At 43.5% G+C, this 18,469-nt stretch overlaps 1 protein-coding gene across 1 annotated transcript in view; it reads right to left on the bottom strand.

The window, feature by feature from the left end:
• Window positions 1-18,224, bottom strand: part of CIDEA (cell death inducing DFFA like effector a) — a 41,634-nt gene extending 23,410 nt beyond the window's left edge. Inside the window, exon 1 of the mRNA XM_033934106.1 lies at window positions 18,106-18,224. Within this exon, the coding sequence (XP_033789997.1) occupies window positions 18,106-18,158 (53 nt within the window). The 5' untranslated portion in view covers window positions 18,159-18,224. The remainder of the gene's footprint in view (window positions 1-18,105) is intronic.
• Window positions 18,225-18,469: the final 245 nt, after the last annotated feature.

The raw sequence follows: 18,469 nt of genomic DNA, 5'->3' as shown, positions 1-18,469 counted from the left end.
CCCTGATCCAAAAAGGATCAGCAACAGCTCAGCCGAGGCCGAAGACCACTGAGACACCAGCTGACTCAAGCGCCGACAGGCAGCCTGCCGAGGCAGAGGCAGAAAAGACCGGAGGCGGACCGAGGACAGAGGGGCCACCTTCCGGCATAAACAAACAAGGGCCTCCCCCTGAGGCCGAGACAAGAAGGAGCGCAGACAAACTGGGTCCAGGTCCGCCCCGACGGACTCCCGAGACCGGGGTGGGCAGAGTCTGACCCACTCCCGTACTAGAAACTAGTGCAGGTCACGAAGGGCCAGGACTAGACGCAGAAGGGAGGATGGGAATGCCCAACCGACAGAAGAGAGGCAATACTCCCGGTGCGTAGACACAGAGACACCCCTCCCGAAGGGAGGGGAGGAATCCCCAGAAGGGGAGCAACCCAGAGGCTATGCGAGAATAGTCAAAAGGACGGCCAGGAGTCGCCGAAGCCGGCGGCTGAACCCTAACCCGGCGCTGCTGCAGCTATTGCGGCTGCTGCGAAGGAGGCCGAGATAACACAAGAAAGGTATCCAGAGGGCCCCTCCAGAGAAGGAGACCAACCCACCAAGGCAGACGGGATTTAGCTGGAGGCGTCCCGAGGGGCGAAGGACCGGTCGCGGTCTGAGAGGCGGTTAGTGGCCACCGCAAGAGAGGCCTGAAGAAGCGCAGAACTCACGCAAGTAAAAGCGGCGAGACGACCCTGGAGGTTCGGATCCTCAGCCACACTCTGCGCCAAGCGAGATGACGCATGGCGGGAGCAATAGAGCCGGAGCAGGGAGAGAGTCTCCTCCAGGAAACCAAACTCCGCACAACAAGATTCCGTCACGGCTGCCCGGAATGAACCGAAGAGAAAGCGGGGAAGCCTCTCAAACCGGAGCTGGAGACGCCGAGGCGCAAACCCGCAGTCGACGCCGAGGCCCAATACCTCAGCCGCTGCCGAGGTAAAACGGCCCAAGTGACGTCAAGGCACAAAGCTTCCGTCGACGGCACGAAGCCTCAGCAACGACGAGGCACCGAGCTCCAGCCGACGATGAGGCCCTCAGCCTCAGTCGACGTCGAGGCACAAGCCTCAGGCGACGTCAAAGCACCAGCGTCAAATGACGCGGAGCACACGGCCGCAGCCGACGTTGAAGGTACAAAGACACACAGCCTCAGTCGACATCGAGACCCCAAGCCCCAGTCGACAGTGAGTCAGAAATCAAAGCACAAAGCCTTAGACGACGTCGAGGCACCCAGCCGCATACTACGTCGAGGCACAAGGCCTCAGGCGGTGGTGAGGCACCAAGCCGCAGTCGACGTCGAGGCACAAAGCCTCAGTCAAGGCACCAGGCCCCAGTCGACGTCGAGGCACCAAGCCCCCAGTCGACGTCGAGGCACGAAACCTTCGTCGACGTCGAGGCACGAAACCTCCGTCGACGTACGAAGCCTCCGTCGAGGCACGAAGCCTCCGTCGAGGCACGAAGCCTCCGTCGAAGCACGAAGCCTCCGTCGAAGCACGAAGCCTCCGTCGAAGCACGAAGCCTCCGTCGAGGCACGAAACCTTCGTCGACGTCGAGGTACGAAGCCTCCGTCGAGGCACGAAGCCTCCGTCGGGGCACGAAGCCTCCGTCGGGGCACGAAGCCTCCGTCGGGGCACGAAGCCTCCGTCGGGGCACGAAGCCTCCGTCGGGGCACCAAGCCTCCGTCGAGGCACCAAGCCTCCGTCGAGGCACGCAGCCTCCGTCGAGGCACGCAGCCTCCGTCGAGGCACGCAGCCTCAGTCGACGCACGAAGCCTCAGTCGACGTCGAGGCACGAAACCCCCGTCGACGTCGAGGCACACAGCCTCCGTCGAGGCACCAAGCCTCCGTCGAGGCACCAAGCCTCCGTCGAGGCACCAAGCCTCCGTCGGGGCACGAAGCCTCCGTCGGGGCACGAAGCCTCCGTCGGGGCACGAAGCCTCCGTCGGGGCACCAAGCCTCCGTCGGGGCACCAAGCCTCCGTCGGGGCACCAAGCCTCCGTCGGGGCACCAAGCCTCCGTCGGGGCACCAAGCCTCCGTCGGGGCACCAAGCCTCCGTCGGGGCACCAAGCCTCCGTCGGGGCACCAAGCCTCCGTCGAGGCACGCAGCCTCCGTCGAGGCACGCAGCCTCCGTCGAGGCACGCAGCCTCCGTCGAGGCACGCAGCCTCCGTCGAGGCACGCAGCCTCCGTCGAGGCACGCAGCCTCAGTCGACGCACGAAGCCTCAGTCGACGTCGAGGCACGAAACCCCCGTCGACGTCGAGGCACACAGCCTCCGTCGAGGCACGAAGCCCCCGTCGAGGCACCAAGCCTCAGTCGACGTCGAGGCACACAGCCTCCGTCGAGGCACCAAGCCTCCGTCGAGGCACCAAGCCTCAGTCGACGTCGAGGCACACAGCCTCCGTCGAGGCACCAAACCTCCGTCGAGGCACCAAGCCTCAGTCGACGGCGAGGCACGAAGCCTCCGTCGAGGCACGAAGCCTCCGTCGAGGCACGAAGCCTCCGTCGAGGCACCAAACCCCCGTCGACGTCGAGGCACACAGCCCCCGTCGAGGCACGAAGCCTCCGTCGAGGCACCAAACCTCCGTCGAGGCACCAAGCCTCCGTCGAGGCACCAAGCCTCAGTCGACGTCGAGGCACGAAGCCTCCGTCGAGGCACGAAGCCTCCGTCGAGGCACGAAGCCTCCGTCGATGTCGAGGGACGAAGCTCCAGTCGACGTCGAGGCACGAAGCTCCAGTCGACGTCGAGGCACATCGAGTTTCAGAAGTCGGCACCGTACCAATGAAACTGGTAATAAAGGTGCAGCAGTGCACTCCATAAGGGCAACCTCGATATGAGTATTCCCATGAAAGGAGGCACGCTTTGAAGGTCTCGTAGAGGTGGGCACGATCGCACTCGATGCCTGGAATGCCTGAGACTCAGCCGGTGGCGTTACCGAGGTAACGCACCTAGAAGAAAGAAAGAAAGAAAAACTTACCGGGGATCGAAGCTGCACAGTCCGATTCCAACGAAGGAAAGAGGGTCCCGGCCATTCTGCTCACACGAGGTGAGCCCAGAGAGAGGCCAGGGAAGAAGAAAATACAGCTGCAGGCAAATGAGGCCTAGCCGCATGGCTGAGGCCCAAGAAGGGCCTGCCCGAGGAAAAACACAATAAAAAGTCCTCTTTTTTTTTTTTTTTTTGAAACAAAGAAATACACGATCAATTAACAAACGCACAGCGACTCCCTAACAAAATAAAGAAGCCGCGGTGCCAGAAAGGCACTTAGAATAACGCAGAGAAGAGAGACAAGGTCTTTCTGGCTCAGCGGAAAACTAAGAACTGAGGACCATGAGGAGGGTATGCGCCCTCTAGTGGATCAGGAAGGCACACACATGCGTGGTGCAGTGTGCAAACTTGAAACTTCAATCAAGTTTGCTTGAAAAGCTGTCCGCGCTGGGGCTCCGTGGATGACGTCACCCACATGTGAGAATATGCTGCCTGCTTGTCCTGGGATAAAAATGGAATATTAGCAATGGGTCTGTAATTATTTTTAATATCAGTGCCAATTTTTTGATCTTTGATTACCGGACGTATAAAAGATTTTTTCCAAAGTAATGGAACTTTGCTTTGTTGTAAACTAGTTTTAATCAATGTGTGTATATATGGCCCAAATATAGAGAAGTATTTCTTGAGAATAAAAGGTGGTATTGATTCGTTATGTGCTCCTTTATGATTAATAGTTTTAATAATAGTTTCTAATTCAGTAAGACTGGGTATTTTAAATTGTGAACATTTGGCAACAAGTGATGATTTCGGTTCCTGTTCTGTTTTAGATGATAGTGCTTGTTTTATTGAAAAATTATTTCTTATATTTTCTATTTTGTCCGTAAAAGTATCTGCTAGTTCTTGCGCGGTTGGAAGAGGTTTAATGGCAAGATTTGATTTATTGGAATGTTGATTGATAGATTTTAGTATGTTATATAGTATAGTTGAATTTTTAGCTTGAATAATTTGTTTTGAATAATATTTTGATTTAGCTTGTAATATTTTTTCCCTATAGAATGCAGCATGTTCTTTAAATTTTGAGAGATTTGATTGGTTTTTATCTTTTCTCCATTTTCTTTCTAATGAACGAAGTTGTTTTTTGATTAGGTTTAGTTCTGAGTTAAACCAAGGATTGTTTTTCTGACGTAAGGTAAAAAATTTTGTTTGCGTCGGGGCCAGAGTATTAATAAGAGAATGGGTAGCATTATGCCATATGTATAAGAGATCTTCTATGGTAGATGATTTTAAGTCACCAAAGTCTATATCGAGATTTAATACGATAGATTCTGTTGAAAGCTTTCTAAGATCTTTAAATTGTCTACTTTGGGGAATTTGTTTTAATTTTAATGTGTCTACTGAGATCGATATTGATATTAAATGATGGTCTGACCAAGGCAAAGGTTGAACTGAAAGGAAATGAAAATGAAATTTATTTGACAGTGATATAGGGGTTAAGATCATGTCAATAGTATGACCTGCTTTGTGTGTTGGAACTAAGAATGATGGGGATAGATCTATTAGTTTGAGATGAGAGAGAAATTCTTTAGTATAATTATTGTTTGTGTCTTCGAAATGAATATTGAAATCCCCTAGCACTAGTGGATTAGAGGTAGATGAACAAAAATCAAAAAGTAATGACTGTAAATAGAAAAGAATATCGCTGTTAACAGGTGGTGGAAGATAAAGTAAAAGAAAATCTATTCTAGGTTTCTTAGTCAAAGAAAATTGAAGAAATTCTATTGAGCTGTTAGGAGGGGAAGAATCTGATTTTATCACAAGTGAGTTCTGAAAAATAACTGCTAATCCTCCACCTCGTTTTAGAGGACGATGATGAAAGATAAAAGAATATCCTGGGGGACAGGCGTAGGAAAGATAAGCTTCCTCCCCTTCTGAGAGCCTGATATATTTTTGACCTTTGCAGCTCCTCCTCTAAGTTTCTTTTCTACCATTCTCCTCATGTTATGATAGTCTCCTTTTTTAAAGTTAAATGCCTTTGTATTGGATTTCCTGTGTGAACTTATTCCAGGGATCGTTTATCAAGTGGCCCCAGCACCATTACCACCCACACCAATTCATGTGCTCCATTAAGAACTAGACCTAGAATTGCTTCATCTCTTGTCAGTGCCTGAACCTTCTGCTCTATAAAGCAGTCCTTAATTTCATCAAAGAATTGTATCCCTAGCATGTTACATTTACCCAATCAATACTGGGATAGTTGAAATCAATAGTACATACCAGTTGAATAGAAAAATATCACAATATACAGTCAGTCTATTCTCTTCTAATAAGGAAGAGGCAGCTGATTCACATATACCAGAAGTTGAGAAAAAAAGACCTCACCACACATTTCAACTAGGAGCTTAAATAACAAAAGCTGAAAGCAAGTAAGTTCGCTCCTCATCATAGATCAAAGAAAAAACTCCACTCCAGCAACAAAATATAATGTAAGCTCCTCTTCCTACAATAGGCAAAAAGGCATTAAGCTGCACACCATAACCGTGTCGAGCTTTACGAATGTAGAGATGATGCGGTATACAAACCTAAGATTAGATTAGATTAGATAACAAAAAGTATATTGTGGATGCAATAAAGAACATTCATTTAAATCAGTGTCTCAGACTTTTATAGCTCAGGCACACTAAATGGAGCAAAGGTTTTCTGCAGATTATAACTGAAATCATCATAAAATTAGAAAACCAACAAAAAATTAAATATGAAAGTTATTTAAAGTTCTTTAAGCTATGTATGGATAATTGTAACAATGGTGAAACTAAAGTAGGTAGAATAGAATTGCTAATCAATGTGATGGATGTGCTTGTTTTTGAGTGCAAATTAACTCAAAACGCAATTAAATAGTCGACAAGCAAATATGCATGTCTCATTCACTATCTGCAGTTGTCCTCTTTTTTGATTTAATTTGTCAGAGCTGAAAATCCAGGTTCGCAAAGATAAGAAGATCCAAATGATAACAAAGCCTTGATTGCTTTGTTGTGACATGGATAACTTGGACATACAGATGAATCAACTGGACATACTGGCCTCACTTGTGTATGCTGGACACTACAGACCTATATTTTTCCATAGCCAGGCCCAGCCTGTACCTTGCTGTCTGTGAATACATGCAGCCTTTGCAATGCTAACCCAGCTGACCTCTGCTACAACGTTTTTGTCTCCATTCCCTGCTGGGAGGATATTTCTCCAAGGTTCTGCTGAACTGTTATCAGTGCTGTATGACTTCATATGCCAGGCACCCTGGAAAGCCATAAAACTTTTATAATGAGCAAGGATCCCTGCAGGACGATGTGGGTGTAGCGAGATGAGAGAACTTGGTACCAAAACATTTGCTCCCTGTCTCTGAACCAAGTTATGGGAACCAAGCAGCTGGATTGTTGAAAGGTCACCTTTGCCAACTTTCAGCATACAAGGACACCATCCCGAAGATGCACAGAATTGTAAAACCACTAATTAGCATCTACAAAATGATAAAGATCTCAGCGCTGGAGAAAGAAAGTTCACCAAGAGTTCTCTGTTTCTGCAAGGCCCCCCCTACTGGGGAGGGGGGGTGGAGGTGAGAGAGGTGTGGACTGAGAGGAGGAGTTAGGTATACATTATTTTATGTACCAATAGGTAATTACATAACCAGAATTCGGGGATGGACTTTTTGGAACAAAGGAAGAATTGCTCTGTATAAAAAAACACGTGCATTCTAGGTAAAGCCAGAGAGATTCACTTACTTATGCTACAGGGATCTGCTAGCCCCCTGCTAAGCATATGGGTGCAAGCTCTTCTCTCCATTGCATATTCTGAACTGACAATACATTTTTCTTATATGTCTCTGCTGCTGTAATACTGTAAGTTTTTATACTAACAATAAACGAATATTGTCTGTTTTGGAAGATACAATGCCGTATTGTAGTTATTCCAATGAGGTAAACAAAGCAGCCTTTACTTCAGTTGCAAGGACCAATCATGTCAAAGAATGATTTTTGTCTGGGAGATTATATCCTTATGCACACAGATGCTCAACATACATGTCATCTGCTCTTACTTTGTTTGCCTGCTGACGCACCCTTCCTTCACTACAAGCTAATACTGGACTCCCTCCATTGGATTTAACTCGTTTTATTTCATTATTATTCAAGTCTCATTTTATAATCTGTGTTTTTAATTACCATTTCAAGTTTATATTATATTTTATTTAACTCACAGCTCTGTTGCTCCGTAAAGGGAAAGCGGCGGCGCCGACGACTCCGCCCACTTACCACCACCGGTAGCATTTGCTTTAAATTCCCCTGCTTTGCGGCGCACGCCAAAGGAGCGCACCTAAGGAGCAGGTCCTGCTCCTTTATGCGCTCCTTCATGCAGCTGCTTCATTTCTTAAACAAAATTTCTCCCTTTAACACAATTTATCATTTTTTCCTTATCTCTCTACTAACATTACTGCTATTTACATATATCTTCTTAACTTCTCCTACCTCTCTTAATTACCCTACACCCCAATTTCCTAACTTCACAACAATGTCTTCAATTTCTACTATTTGGGGGCGTCGACCCCCCAAGAAAAACCCTTCTCCATCCACTTCTGAACCTAATGCTAGATTTTATACTACTATCCCAATCCTCCCTTCTTCCTCTTTATACTCCACCTCAATTCACTCTTCCTTACAACTAAACATTGGTTTACTCAACGTACGATCAATAAAAAATAAACATCATCTTATACAAGATACTATTACTCAACAAAAACTTCAGATCCTCTGTCTTACAGAAATTTGGCTATCATCAAGGGAAGAAGCTTACCTAACCCAAGCCTGCCCTCCCAACTTCAAAGCTTTCTTTCACCCACGCTCAGGGAAAAGAGGAGGAGGCATAGCTGTTATTTTTCACACTTCTATTCTTTGCCAAGCAAACATTTCAAACTCGCCCCCTACCTCCTCTGTCGAAACCCTTCAATTTTACATCAAATCCCCTTCCTCTATTAACTATAACTTTCTTCTTATCTATCTTCCACCTCCCGTATCAAAAACTTCACTCTCAAACCTAATTTCCATTATATCTGACTTCAACATAACTTATCCCGACTCCATTATACTCGGTGATTTTAATATCCACTTTAATTCCCCTAACCATCATAACACCTCTGAACTTTTAACGCTGATTTCTGATCTTTCATTAACCTCTCTCATTTCCTCGCCTACCCATGAAGCCGGTAATACCTTAGACATGATCTTCTGCCCTATCTCCGCTACCCATCTTTTCAAAAACTTTCAGTTCCATCCACTACCCTGGTCTGACCACTTTCTAATCAGTTGGCACTTTGAATCCCCCTCTAAACCATTAAATTTCCAAAAACAAAACATAAACAATACTCACTTTACTCGCAATACCCACAAAATTACTCTTACAGACATTCAGAACTCCTTCAACTTAAACCTTACAGACTTTTCTTCCCTCTCTCTCGACGAACAAACCTCTCTCTGGAATACTTCTACAACATCCCTTTTAAACTCCCTAGCACCCCAACAGGAAAAAAAGAAATCCAGTTCAAACCTATCCCCCAAAAATAAACAACAACCATGGTATAATGAGAATCTCACTCTTTTTCGCAAACAACTACGCTCTACAGAACAAAAATGGCGAAAAACACCCTCCAACAATCTCCTTACCCTATACAAAGAAAAAGCAACTCATTATAAAAACGCTATTCAACAAGCAAAAAAAGATTATTACACTAAACTAATATCAACCACCCGTAACTCTTCCACTCTCTTTAATCTTGCTCAATCACTTTCAAAATACTCAAAAAAAAAAACTACCCACAACTTCCACTCCTTCAGCTAACGAACTAATTCTTTTTTTCGATAAAAAAATCAAAGACATCAGAACTCTTCTTGGACCAACCCCCTCTCCTCTCTTAACCCATACACAAAATGATTCTTCATATCTCCCATTCAGCTCGATTTCAACCTTCAAAATGCCATCGCTAACAAACTTACTCCTCATCCTGCAATCTTTAAATACCTCTAATACTCCTCTAGAGAGTATTCCTCCCTTTCTCCTTAAAAAATTTTTCTCTCACTTTGGGCCGTATATCTGGGAAATGATTTCTAAATCTCTTTCTGACTGTACTGTTCCTTCAGGTTGGAAAACTGCTCTTGTCTTTCCAAAAATTAAACAACATAATTCTGATCCCTCTCTTCCCGCAAATTATCGTCCAATTGCTAATCTTCCATTATTATTGAAACTAACAGAAAAAATCGTCCATACTCAACTATCTGAATTCATCGAAAAAACTCACGCCTTACACCCCTGTCAAACCGGTTTTCGCTCATCTCATTCAACTGAACTGTCACTGCTAGGCCTCATATCAACTATACACTACTATCATGAACACCAAAAATCTGTCCTTCTTATATCTCTCGACCTCTCAGCAGCCTTTGATACTATTGACCATTCTCTCCTTCTAAATAGACTTAAAGACTGCGGTATCTCTGGATCTGCACTTTCATGGTTTAAATCTTACTTCACAGAACGTAGTTTTAAAGTTCAGGCAATGAACGAAACTTCGACTTCTTTAGTTCAAACCTATGGGGTTCCACAAGGTTCTATCCTATCACCTTTACTATTTAACATCTTTCTTTCTCCACTTCTAACTTTAGCACAATCTATTGGATTTACTATCTTCGCCTATGCAGATGACATTCAACTCCTTCATCCAATCGACACTTCTAATACTTCCGACATTAAAGATATTAACAACAAACTGGATTCCATAAACGACTGGCTCTACACTAACAAACTCTCTCTTAATGTTAACAAATCTCGTGGACTCTTATTCTCAACCAAAAATATTGAATCCTTACCTGAAAAAATAGCCATTAAATCAGTTCCAATCCAAATGGAAACAAAAATAAAACTTTTAGGGGTTATTATTGATAAAGATTTATCATTTCACGATCACATCAGTTCTATAATAAAAACTTGTTTCTATAAACTTCGTATCATTCGCTCATTGACTTCAATCCTACAGACCGAATCTATTACAATTCTGGTTCATTCCTTGATCATTTCTCATCTAGACTATTGTAATTCCCTCTTTAACGGTCTTCCACAAAAAGAAATCCGACGTCTTCAATTGATTCAAAATACAGCAATAAAACTCATTTATAAATTAGGAAAATATGATCACGTCACCCCAATCCTGAAAGATGCCCACTGGCTTCCTGTGGCCCACCGAATTTCTTATAAAATTATTCTCCTGACCTTCAAAATAAAATCCTCCCATCTACCTTCATTTCTACATAAACTCCTCATCCCTCAATGTTCATCTCGTACCTTAAGATCCACAAATCAAAATCTTCTTCTGATCCCCTCCATTAAAAGCTTTTATTACACACGGAAAATAAATTTCTCTGTTACTGCCCCAATGCTATGGAACTCTTTACCACAACCTCTTCGTGATGAACAACAACTAGAAAAATTTAAAACAGGTTTAAAGACTTTCCTATTCCGTGATGCATTTATTTCTGTTTAGTATCTATCTCTCAGTCATTTTCAATCGTTCAACATCACAAATTTATTTTAACGACTTTTCCCTACCCAAATGTTGCTTTCCCATCCCCTCTTTCTCCCTTTTCTCTCAACATTGTAACTTTACCCTTCCATAAACCTCTTCCCTCACAATCAAGTTTGTCTAGTCTTTGTTTTAATATACACTATTTATACCTCTAAATGTAGAATATATTAACTCCCCTTCCCTACTTTATTTATATTTTTATTGTAATGTACACCGGCCAGATATTTATTTGATGGTCGGTATATTAAAACCTAATAAACTTGAAACTTGAAACTTGATCTATTCTAGTTTATACTTATGAAGGGAATTTTTTTTAAAATAAAGTAAAATTCTGGAATCTTTCATGATACACCCAGAATCTCTTCAGGGCACACCACTGTGCCATGGCACACAGTTTTGAGAGACACTGATTTAAATCAACAGAGCCATCAAAAATGTACTTAGCTCAAGTCCTTTAGTCCTCCATCATGAATGTTCCTGTATAACATTCAATAGCAACAGGATAAATCCATAATTATAGAACACAGAGTCCTAACGGGAGTATCCCGTTTTGTTGAAGCATCATCAGGGGATTAAATTATATAGATTCCAATGAACATGGGTGGCTACTGATAGTTGAAGTTACCCATAATGATTGTGTTACACAGTTTGTTGGCCTCATTAATTTCTGATAACATTTTAGCATCTGTCTGTTCATCCTCATCAGGCAGACAGTAGTACACTCCTATCACTATCCTTTTCCCCTCTCACACATAGGATTTCTACCATAGGGATTTCAAAGTGTGTTTCTACTCTTGTAGAATCTTCAGTCCATTTGATTCAAGGCCCTCCTTAACATATTATGCTATGCCTCCACCAATTTGATCCACTCTATTACTGCAATATAGGTTGAACCCCGGTTTTGACAGTGTCCCATTGGTTATCTTCCTTCTAACAGGTCTCAGATATGCCTATTATATCTTATTTCATTTAGTGCAACATATTCTAACTCTCCCATCTTGTTCCATAGGCTTCTGGCATTTGAATACAGACATTTCAAACAATGTTTGTCATATCTATTTACAATTTGCTCAGCAGTTGGAATGGATAATTTGAAATCTTTAAAATCAATCCGCTCTGAATTTAAGGAAACCTGGTCTACTGCGGCCTGTATTGCAATCTCACTATCAGGATGCTCTTGTCTTCCCTTTTTTGAGGATATCTTTTAAAAAGATACCTTGTCCCGAACCATACTCTTTTGAGCAACTGTCAGCCTTCCCCCAGCTTCTAGTTTAAAAGCTTTTCTATCTCCTTTTTAAATGTTGATGCCAGCAGACTGGTTCCATCCTGGGGTGGAGGCCTTCTTTATGGAATAGGCTCCTCCTTCCCCAGTATGTCACCCAGTTCCTAACAAAACCCTCCTCCCTCATCGCCTCATCCATGCATTGAGACTCCGGAGCACTGTGTCTTTTGCGACCTGCACGTGGAACAGGGAGCACTTCTGAAAATGCTACCCTGGAGGTTATAGATTTTAACTTCCTACCTAAAAGCCTACATTTGGCTTCCAGAACCTCCCTACTGAATTTCTCTATGTCATTAGTACCCACATGTACTAAGACAGCAGTTTCCTCCCAAGCACTGTCTAATGCAGGGGTGGGCAACTCCGGTCTTCGAGGGACAGAATCCAGTTGGGTTTTCAGGATTTCCCCAATGAATATGCATTGAAAGCAGTGCATGCAAATAGATCTCATGCATATTCATTGGGGAAATTCTGAAAACCTGACGGGATGACGGCCCTTGAGGACCGGAGTTGCCCACCCCTGGTCTAATGCCTAAGGCTTGTTTTTGGGGGAACTGACAGACTGCCCTTGACTAAAAATTTAACCTGGAGGAAGTACTGCCTTCAATAATGAAGGCATTTCTCTAGCCACAAACAAAAAAGAGAATGATGGCAGAAGTTGTCAAAGAGGTCCCTGCGGGCCTTGCAATGAAGATCCCTGGCCTAGGGCGTAAGTAGATGTGGAATATATAGACAATAGATAAGAGTAACATGTGTTAAAAATAAGGGTAATTAACCTAAGGAAAAACTGTACAAGAAGTCAGAAAAGTGCATGAAAATGATATGAGCTAGGGCAGGAGTGGCTAAACAAATTAGAGAATGACATGGGGAAAACATTTGTTCCCATCTCCGCCCCCATGAGCTCATCCCCGTCCTCGTTCCATCCCCATCATCTGATCCCATCCACATAAGCCTCGAATAGTTTTATACTGAACTTATTTTATGAAAGTATAAAAAGAAACAATATTCTGTACAATCGTCATTTTATAAATCAAAGTTCTGGCTGCTGAACTAGAGAAAGAGATCTTCAGCTGGCAGGGCTTTATTTATAAATGTTTATCAACATGACTAATATACTACTTTATCCTAAAGCAAAAAAAAGAAAAAGAAAAAGAAATATAATTTTTTTTTCCTACCTTTGTTGTCTGGTTTCTGCTTTCCTCATTCAATTCCTTCCATCCACTGTCTGCCTCCTCTCAGCCTCTTCCATATGCTCAGTTACTGTGCCTCTCCCTTCCATCTCTCCCTCCAACCCCCTCCAATTGGTCTGGCACCCATCTTCTTCCCTCCGCTCCCCCCATAGTCTGGCATCTCAGTTTTCTTCCCTTCCATCTTTTCTTCCCTCCCCCAGGTGGTTTATAGCATCTCTCATCTCTCTCCTCCCCTCAGATCTGTCTCCCCAATCCAGCATGCGCCTTTTTTTTTCTTTTTTCTTTATCCCCTCCTTCCATCCAGTTCCCTTCAGCATCTTCTCCCCACTCTCTCTTCCCCATTTCCCTTCATCATCTGTTCCTCTCCACTCCCCCCTTCAGCACCCTTTGCGCGGTCCAGCAGCCCCCTCCCTCCCACTTGCCACGCTCAGAGCATCTCCCTCCCTTCTTTCCCTTTACCTTCGCTGGCGACTTTTAATTTTCGCTGAACAAGTAGCCGGAGCCTTGAAGTCGTGTGCAACTGCCAGAAACTTCTCCGCTAACACAACTTCTTGTTTCCAGTTGCGTCAGAGGAGAACTTTCCGGCAGCCACATACAACTTCAAGGCTCCGTCTGCTTGTTGAGTGAAAATTAAAAATCGCCAGCGAAGGTAACGGGGAGGGAGATGCTTATACGGCAGCGATCATTAGGAGGGAGGAGGCTGCTGGACCACGCGATCGGTGACCACACGCATTCCGTCCCTAACTGCGGAGGAAAGGCCATTCACAGCTCCACGGGGTGATAAATGGCCTTGTCCCCGTACCCACGGCAACCACTTTTTCTCTCTCCCACCATTTCAGTGGGTTACCCGCGGCTAGACACGGGTAACAGGCACCATGTCATTCTCTAAAACTAATACTACTATAGAATGTGCAGCTAGTGTTTGTCTTTGTGTGTGGCTAGCTTGTTAGCTGCTGCTTCTATTAAAGGCTTGGAAAAAGTCAAACTTTCACCTGCTTCCTGAAGTAAAGACAGGCTTCACTTAACGCAAGACCTTCTAGAAGTGCATCAAGTGTGGAATTTCACTACAGCTGCAATATATTTGCATCAAATGAAGGAACAGCTGCACCACTCCACTAGTATTAACCACACCAAGCCAAGATGCACTACTTTGAGATTTCAACAGTATCATTACTACTACTAATGAAGTAACAGATACTATAGCAGTGGTTCCTAAACCTGTCCTGGAGGACCCCCAGGCCAGTCGGGTTTTCAGGATAACCCTAATGAATATGCATGAGAGCGATCTGCATATAATGGAGGTGCCAGGCATGCAAATCTGCTCCATGCATATTCATTAGGGCTATCCTGAAAACTCGACTGGCCTGGGGGTCCTCCAGGGCAGGTTTGGGAACTACTGTACTATAGTATACAGCATATGCTGAATGCCAATTTGTATTGTGCATAATAAAAATCTGTAACTCAGAGGGAGGCCACACCAAACAGAACTAGAAGACAAGAGACCATAGAATGAAAATCCCTGTGTTCAATTTTCAAAAGCAGGTTTGCTCTTACACTCACCTAACAGAAGAGCTGGTTTTCCAAAATGAGCAAAAGAGCAGCAGCAAATCACATCCAACATATTGCATCCCAATAGGGAAAATATTTAGGTCCTACACAGTCTTACACAAATTAATATAAAATGGCAGACATGCTTCAACACATACAAATATATGATTTACACTTTGATAAAAGAAAGAATTTCCCCGTGAGAGCATCTGCTCCACAGCCTCACACCACCAGCTCTCCGCGGGAGGGGGTGCTTCCGGGAGGCGGAGAACACTCTTTCCTGGAGACTAGAGAGATCGAATCGGTGAGCAGCTGGTCCAGTTCCCAGTCTTTTCAAGGGAACCTGAATATGGATAGTGAAGACCAGACAACGGGAGCAGGGACAGGGAAAAACGCCAGTTGGTGAGCAGAGTGATTGGCACTTACAATTTTCTTTACCTCAAAAACCCCATGAAGTTACTTTAGAAGCCCTGTGGGATTTGATTACTAACCTGAGAAAGAACATTAACGCTCAGTCCCAACAGATAGAAGGGAACTTAAAGAAGCATGATAATGATATAAATAATTTAAAACAAGAGATTGGTGCCTCTAAATCTTTAATAGAGAAATTACAAGAGGATACAAGAATATCAAAGAAATTACAAGAGATGCTAATCAAAGATAATACAAACTTAAGAAGAAAACTTGAATCACTTGAGAATCTTAGACTGATTAATTTCCCTAGGGTTACTACGGTAACTCCTAGAGAAATGTCGAAATGTTACCTTTTGGAAATTTTCGAACTTCCTGCAGCTTCATTACCTCCATTTACACAAGTTTATTATCTTCCGAGTAAAACACAGGATAATCAATGAGGGATAAATCAGGAACCTATGACTATATCAACTTTATTGGAAACATTTGATAGAGAAGTGGCTGTTTCAGCTACTTTACTATTGACTGTAGCTCTTACTCCTGATAAAAGTTGGCTTCTGAGAATGTTTTATAAAAATAAGCAAAAAGAATTCCTAGGTTATAAGATACAAATGTTCCCAGACCTAGCAAGGGATACACAAAAGCGTAGAATAGAATTTCTATTATTAAAACCTGGTGTTTTGGCTTTAGGGGCTACCTTTTTTCTTCGGCACCCGTGTAAGTGCGTAATTCATTATAAAGCTCAGAAATTTGTTTTCTTTGAACCTCTCCAACTGACGACATTCATGTCCCCGTCTCGTCTGGAGAAGGATAGTGCTTAATGAAAAACTGGATGCCCTAACCTTTGTTAGCTAATTGATTTCTATAAGAACTATTTCTTTCTATCTCGCCTTTAAATCACATTTTGGATCCATTTGAGGACTTGAGAAGATTTATGTTAGTTAATTATTGCCTATTTTGTTTTGAAGGACAATATTGTATTCTTTGTCTTGAATCTTCTTTCTGTACAAGTTTAATCTTGATTATATAATTGAAAACTTATAAATAAATAAATGTAAAAAAAAGAGAGGAAAAAAAAGAAAAGAAAAGAATTCCCCTTGGTGGATTACTTTCTCTCCCATCTTAAAGTCACTGCATATGTATTACCACAATTGCCTTTTATTTGTATGAGAAAGAGCAGTCATCATGTAGGACACTTGTCTTCTGATTTTTAGACATTACTTTTTCCCAATCCAAAGTAAGGGCCCCTTTTACAAAGCCATAGTAGTGATGCTGCCGTGGTAAATGCACTGAAGCTCATTCAGTTCCTGTGGGCTTCAGGGTATTTACCATGGCAGCAACACTACAGCAGCTTTGTAAAAGGGAGGCTTAAATTATTAAATTCAAACATTTCAAATTCCCCTTTCTGCATGCACACAGGATTAGCAGTATAGGCTTAATTTCACCCACTTCAATATTGGTTTTGTGTGTTTCTAGTGAAAATGATAAAGCAAGGATTAGCAATCATGGGAGAAATCAAGGATTGTATGGGTAACGACACAATTACACCCTCTTTCTGGAAGCTATTTGAGGCAGGGTCACTTTAAAGTGAAGGTCAGCAACCCAGCTGAGTTTTCAGAATGCCCTCAATGAATCTATTTGTACATATATACTGCATCCACTGTATGCAAACAGATCTTATGCATTTTAATTGGGGCCATTCTGAAAACCCAACTGGATTGCAGCTCTCAAGGACCAAGTGTGCACATCCTTACTTGCAGAAAGGGGGTGCAATTCAGTGTCTATATCATCCTTGATTTTTCCCATGACTAAGGTGGGCAATTGTGATGACAAGCTTGTGGTAAACTAGTTCTGCCCCCTGAGAAAACAGATTACCAACTTAATTCACACACACATATTCCTGAATAGCTTTTGACCATTAATAGCTCAAGCCTGATCTGAACCAATGATCTGAAGACAAAAAACTTTGTACATCACATGCCTCCAAGCCATCCAGTCCTAGTCACTCGGAAATAGACTGTGCTCAGACTAAAGAAAGCTCTGTGTTAAGTCTACTGAGTACAAGGCAGCAAGTCATAGACACAGTCACGTTCTTTGGGAGAAGTTGCAATTATGCCTGTTCCTCTGCCTCCACCCCACAAGCAGCATGAAGCAAGGTTTTGAGTCTTACTGTGAAGTTCCCATCTTTTGCCCAATGCTATTCTTGTTAGAAATATATTTCTTCTTTGACAAAATTTTTTTGCTAGAAATATTAAATCTATATTCAGTAACCACAAACACCCAACCAGATCAGTTTGTCCATCTCCCAAGTCAAGCCAGAAATAAAAGTTCACCAAGAAAGATCTAAAATATTTGGCATTCTGCTCCTCCCTTATAAACCTTTGAATTCTTATCTAGGCACTTAAAAAGCCTGTGATCTAATGACATTACCACTATCTTTAGGTAAAAAATATATTTTTCAAAATTATTTAGATTTAACGTTCACACCCTTTTCAGTAGTAGCTCAAGAAAGAGAAGTTACATTCAGGAACGGTAGGTATATCAAATACCATCTGAGAACACTCCCCTTGTAAATTGATGAACTAAGATTCGCAGGTTACTACATATACTCCAATAAAATGGAGAACTCGGTGGTGGTGGTGGGGTTCTTCTCCCTTGTCCTTTAGCAAGTGCAAGGTCCGAGATATTAGCTATATTTGGCAAGCTCTTTCTCGGCCTTTCAGTTAAGATGAAGGGACCAGAAATCAGGACTGAGAGTACAAAGTGGAATACTGATTAAAATTCCCGCACAAAAGCTCTTGTCACCATTAAGCTCATAAGACACTAACAACTGTATCATAACTTCTACAGCACTATCTGAAAGACTACTATACCACACATTTGAATGCATGTTGGGGACGATGTTTATTTCTTCCCCTCCTGTCCCCCAGCCCATCTTTTCCCCCTACTTCTTTCCTGCGGTCCATTAGGAGAAGCTCCTGCATTCCCACCTGCCCCGGCTTGCTCAAGCGCAAGGCACTACTAATCATAACAGAAGCGCGCTCTCCACTCACCGAAGCAGCCCTCTGGGTGACAACGTCACGCCGGGCTCCTGACCACCAGACATGTCGCGATCTTCCCACAGCCTGGCGGTGCCACAACACTCGCTCTCTCCTTCCACTTAATTCGCAGCGCCCCGCCCCCTTAACCATATCCCCCTCCCCCCCGATCACGTCAAACGGCGCCCCGCCTACGCCGCCGAACGTCACATCAAACGCCACTCCTTTCCGTTTCTTTAATACGTTACGTGAAACCACGCGCCTTCTGAGCAATTTGTTTTTTGTTATTGCTTACAGGTAGTTTTCTTTTCACGTGAGATTTAGCGCGTAACTAGCCAGTGGCTAGCGCACGGAGCAGTGGTGTCCTGCATCGCCACCC

This window comes from Geotrypetes seraphini, chromosome 2 (assembly GCF_902459505.1).
Source record: "Geotrypetes seraphini chromosome 2, aGeoSer1.1, whole genome shotgun sequence".
Lineage (NCBI taxonomy): Eukaryota > Metazoa > Chordata > Amphibia > Gymnophiona > Dermophiidae > Geotrypetes > Geotrypetes seraphini.
The sequence above is the reverse complement of the archived record's forward strand: the minus strand, read 5'-3'. Positions and strand labels throughout refer to the sequence as shown.